The sequence below is a fragment of the Nuphar pumila genome, chromosome 8, assembly GCF_984573655.1.
Source record: "Nuphar pumila chromosome 8, dmNupPumi1.hap1.1, whole genome shotgun sequence".
Classification (NCBI taxonomy): domain Eukaryota; kingdom Viridiplantae; phylum Streptophyta; class Magnoliopsida; order Nymphaeales; family Nymphaeaceae; genus Nuphar; species Nuphar pumila.
In genome coordinates, this window is record NC_143256.1 from 126127406 (window position 1) to 126132435 (window position 5030).

Genomic DNA, 5030 nt, shown 5'->3' on the forward strand with positions numbered 1-5030 from the left:
TAGTTAAAAGACAATCTTCAATGATAAAAAAATTAATACCAAGGTCATAACAGCATAGATGACATCAGATTGGACCCATGCAGGAATCCAATTCCCAAACCAACAGTTTTAAATACAGGAAAAAGCCACCTTGGGACTCCCCAACATCGCTGCCTCAATTTCTAAACCTATGTGGCGCAGAACATAGAGGAAATTAAGGGGCCTCCCATTTATAAATTTCCATCTCTCTCTCTCTCTCTCTCTCTCTCTCTCTCTCTCTCTCTCTCTCTCTCTCTCTCTCTCTCTTCTATATAAGTTCATTCACCCTTCTCCTAGAAACTCTACGCCGCAGAGTTCAGCCTTTGCAAATTCAGAGCAACCATCTCAGTAGGAAAGGGACATCTGAAACAAGTAAACGCTCAAAACCTTGTTATTGTGGTACTTGTTCTTCTTTTTCAATTATAGGTGGTTGTATAGAATGAAGTGGGCAGTCTTTTTTTCTATTTTCACTTGTATATTTTTGTATGCATCTTCTTCCTACTATTTTTCACTTGTAAACTCTGGGCTTACAGAGAAAGCAGTCTATTTCCGGTCATCCAAAAGGACCATTTCAGAAAGTAAAACCAAAAAAATAGACTCGTGTGGAATTTTCAAAATTTTGAAGAGCAATCTTTCTGGTATCTTAGTTATCTGTTTCAATTTTTGTTTTTGAATCAATGTAAATAATTCATTAGAAAGGCTAGTTATCTGTTTCAATTAATTTCTTGTTCTGGAGGGAGGATCTACATGTTACAATCTTTAAAGTTTAAACCCAAGACTTTCAAAAACACAGAACCAATGTCAATTCCAACAACCCATCTTATTTATATAAGGAGTGCTAGAAGCAAGCCCAAATTCAAAAAGCCTCGTCTTATTAATCATTGGTAACTTATGGTTTCCTTGATTTGAAAGAAAGTTTGTGGCTTATATGTAGATTCAATAGTTCACTAGAAGAGTTCTCAAATAATCAGACCCATTTCAGTTTTCCTCTTCTGTTTTTGTTACTTGTTAACTACAAATGAATGCACACTTTGACAAATACCCAAGATAAGAAAAACATCTTCCATCATTTCAAGGTGCAAAAACCTTTCCTCTGGTGCTCTCAGTTCTTTGTCAGAAAAAAAAATCTTATGAAAACAACTTTTTGTCAGGATCCCAAATGGAGATTGAATCAGTGAAGTGTGAGTGTTGTGGGCTCAAAGAGGACTGCACCCAGGACTACATAACAGAGGTGAAGGCAAAATTCAGTGGGAAATGGCTATGTGGACTGTGCGCAGAGGCAGTCAGTGATGAACCAATCAAAGGGAAGGCCACATTTGGGCTTGAAGAAGCAATCAAGGCGCACATGTCCTTCTGCAGGAAGTTTAAGTCGAATCCGGCTGTGAAGGTTGCCGACGGCATGCGCCAAATGCTGAGAAGAAGATCAGGGGAGTCTTCTTCAGCCAAGAAGCTCCTGAGGTCTGCCACCGCACCCCAGATGGGCCAAGACAGGCGTTCATCCTCTTCTGCACTATCAAGTACAACAAGCTTCCTCTCTAGCTATGCTAGATGATGAAGATGAAGCTGTTTCTCTTTCTCTGTTTTCCTTATTCTTTTCTCTATTGGGATTGGTTCAGTTTGGAGCTCAAACTCAGAACTTTGAGATTGAGAAAAAACCGAGGATTTGCTTCCCCTGTTTTGGTAAATGATTGAAGCCAAAGTCATACACAGTAGACTTGATTGGGAATATAAAACAACTTGCATCATAAGATTTAAGAGGGGCCAACAGCAGATGGACGGTGATTAGGTGTAGCGGCACATTGCATTGGTGCAATGTGATTGCACCTCACCCCAACACTCCACAGTTAATTGATTAGGTCTTAATATGCTTCTCTCTCTCTCTCTCTCTCTCTCTCTCTCTCTCTCTCTCTCTCTCTCTCTCTCTCTCTCTCTCAAGTTGCATACATACTTCTATGATCCAAAGCTAAGCAGAGGTTTAATGTATCTCTTTTTATCATAAATCTCCAATTTCATGGCTTCAATGGGAGATCATTACTTGCTCCAAGTTGATTCATGGTTTATTTCTGCATCACTATAGTCTTGCTATAGGGCATTATCTCTCAGGGACTGGTTTTCCTTTTCAAGGGCTACGCGGCTAGTGGTATACAGTCATACCTCTTGGGCCTTGCGTGCATGAATACATTAGGCTATAGCTATACATAACATTTATCATATTTTGTTTCCATTGCATGCCACTCAAAGCATAGCCTAATAACAAGATTATGCAACTAACATTCACAAGCTAACTTTTTCCTTGTACTTGCGTGCTATATAGCCATGTTAGTAACATCCTCTCTCTCTCTCTCTCTCTCTCTCTCTCTCTTTGAGATAAGTTCCCCGGCTATAAAAGATATCCCTCTAGATAAATGCTCCCCAGCCATAGAAGATAAGCCATAAAGAAGCATTATTGCATTGTTACTGATATTGTCTCTTGTAGAGATTCTCTCTATCTAGCTCATGCTGAACATTTATCACCTTATCTTATTCTTTGAAACACCTACTTTAATCAAAGGTCCTACAATGGACAATAATCATGGGAGTTGTTTCCCATTAATTCCTAAGACGTTTATTAAATGTCACTCTTACTTCCCTTTTCCTCTTGTGACCACCGTAGATTAAGAAAAAAATGTCACCTTGTTTTTCTCTGAAGGACACCTGTCCGGTTCAAAAGCCCCACATTAGTCAGACAGGTGTCATTTAAAAAGATGGGGTGTCACCATTTTTTGGTGCAATCACATTGCACCTGATCCCTAGAAAAAAAAAAGTTTTGGGATTTGTTAAATAACGAGTAAAATTCTCATGAAAATTTGAAATTTGTATTGTACTTCTCACGTTTTTATTGACGAGATATATGTGAAAATGAACAAGTTAAAGAATTAAGGGAAATATTTTTTGAAAACCTCTCTTGTTTTCATTGTCCATGTCGCCAAAATATCACCCATATTTTTTTTTTTGGAAAGGCAGACCCCTTCCAGTTATACAACTATACCATTGGGTTTTGAACCTGCAACGTCCCAACACAAGGTGACCTGCATTAGCTGCTCCTACCAGACAAGCGGAAACCCCGTTGGTCGGTCACCCAAGGAACCATAGACTAGATGGAGAGGTATCCTGCTAATAATTTGAGTGCTAGGTTAAATCTCTTTTTCATACAAAGCAGAAAAACCACCCTCAGAATCAGAGATCTGGTCGCGCTGAACTCACCTACGATACCTGAAGTCACTGTCCCAATAGTGTATGCCCATGGCACACTCCCTGACTTTTAGGGTGCCCCCATTGCTTTGCCTCATTGAAAGGAGGTGTTCTCAATATGGGGACTCAAACTTGGGGTAGGGGAATATTTCCCTATCACCGATCGAGCCTGAGACCATGTGAGTAGGGGTGTCAATAGGTCGGGTTTACTCGGACCAAACCCTATAGGGTCCGGGTATGGTAACAAATAAGAAGACCTGATTAAGACACGGGTTCGGAACCGAAGGTCCCATTAATACATGGACCCGAGTATAGTTTGTGAAATTTTATACCCTGAGCCCTACCCGAGTTCTCATTAAGACCCGCAAATTTTCAATGTAGAAATGATAAAACATATTATTTTACCAGGTCTTGTTCATGTAGTTCTTATTGGGTTCGGGTATGATTTCTCTTATAATAGACCTGATTAAACCCAGGTCCGCACCCGATACTATACCCAAAAATCTGGTCCAAGTATAGTTTCATCTGAGTCCGAACCAAACCCAATGGCATCCCTACATGTGAGCAACCCCATTGCTAGGTTAACTTTAAGACAAAGACAAAGGTTAGCGATCTTGTTCCATTCCTTTGTTCTAGCTGGTACAATGCCTCAGTAATGTTAGGAGTGGCAAAATCTGACCCGACCCGCCAACCGGCTTCTTAGCCGGGTTAGGGTTTGGCTTAAACGGGTTCATGTCGTAAACGGGTCGACCCGCCTAACCCATTTATTAAATAGGTCGTGTTCGTGTTAGGATATGCCAACCCACCAACCCGTTTGACCCGTTTAATAAACGGGTTAGGCGGGCGGGTCAACCCGTTTACACGAACCCGTCAACCCGCAACCCGTTTATATATATTAACTTTCTTTTATCGTGTCTATGTTATTGGGTCAACCCGTTTACACGAAATGTGCGCATGTGCGGTTATTGTGTCCATGTTATTGGGTCGACCCGTTTAATAAATGGGTCACTGTGTCGTGTCGACCCGACCCGTTTATTAAACGGGTTAACCGTGTCGTGTCGGGTTACCCATTTAAGAAATGGGTCGTGTTCGTGTTTGCCACATCCGACCCGTTTAATAAACAGGTCATGTTCGTGTTGAGGTATTCTAACCCGCCAACCCGACCCGATTGCCACCCCTAAGTAATGTCATAGGAAGAGGGCAGACATAAGAAATTAAATAGTTTAATACAACATTTTTTTATATGTTTGTTGGCAATATTAGACTTAAACCTATCTCTTAGCCAAGATTCCAAAATCTAGCTTTTTCGATCATTCATTGAGTTACAATGATTTAGTGTTATGGCACAGACAAGGCATTGGCCAACAAATTAAAGTGTGTAAACCGGGGGAAAAACGGATATAAGCTGTGCTTTGCTTTGTGCTCCATGATGCAATGTCACAATTAATTCACATCAGTGGATGAATATATATGAGAGGATCTGGATACAAGATTATTAGATTCGGTTTCTGATGGATCCAATTAAAGTATATAACCTAATAAATCCGACATGTTGGACTTTAAGTCGAACTTGGATGTGAGGGTGCTACAACTGAATCTGACTAAACGGATATCCAACCTGTACCCTGTCTGTTCTTCAGCAATGAAGTTAAAATATGATGTCAACTTTTATAAATGGCCCACGATCAGCCGGCATTACATGACCCACTTTTGAAAGCTACGGACACACCAGTGCGACAGCAGCGACAGTGGGGTTTGATCCAGTGCCTTCATCTCAGCAT

General features: G+C 40.7%; 1 protein-coding gene across 1 annotated transcript; it reads left to right on the plus strand.

Annotated features, from left to right (window-relative positions):
* Window positions 1-287: 287 nt before the first annotated feature.
* Window positions 288-1694, plus strand: LOC149830661 (uncharacterized). Its single transcript, XM_090015896.1, has 2 exons — window positions 288-390; window positions 1170-1694. Exon 2 carries the CDS (start codon window positions 1178-1180, stop codon window positions 1568-1570), a length of 393 nt encoding a protein of 130 aa, XP_089872022.1. The 5' UTR covers window positions 288-390; window positions 1170-1177; the 3' UTR covers window positions 1571-1694.
* The last annotated feature ends 3336 nt before the right edge of the window (window positions 1695-5030 follow it).

Excerpts from the sequence above, each read along its gene's own strand:
- LOC149830661 (XM_090015896.1), top strand. The coding sequence starts at position 1,178 with ATGGAGATTGAATCAGTGAAGTGTGAGTGTTGTGGGCTCAAAGAGGAC.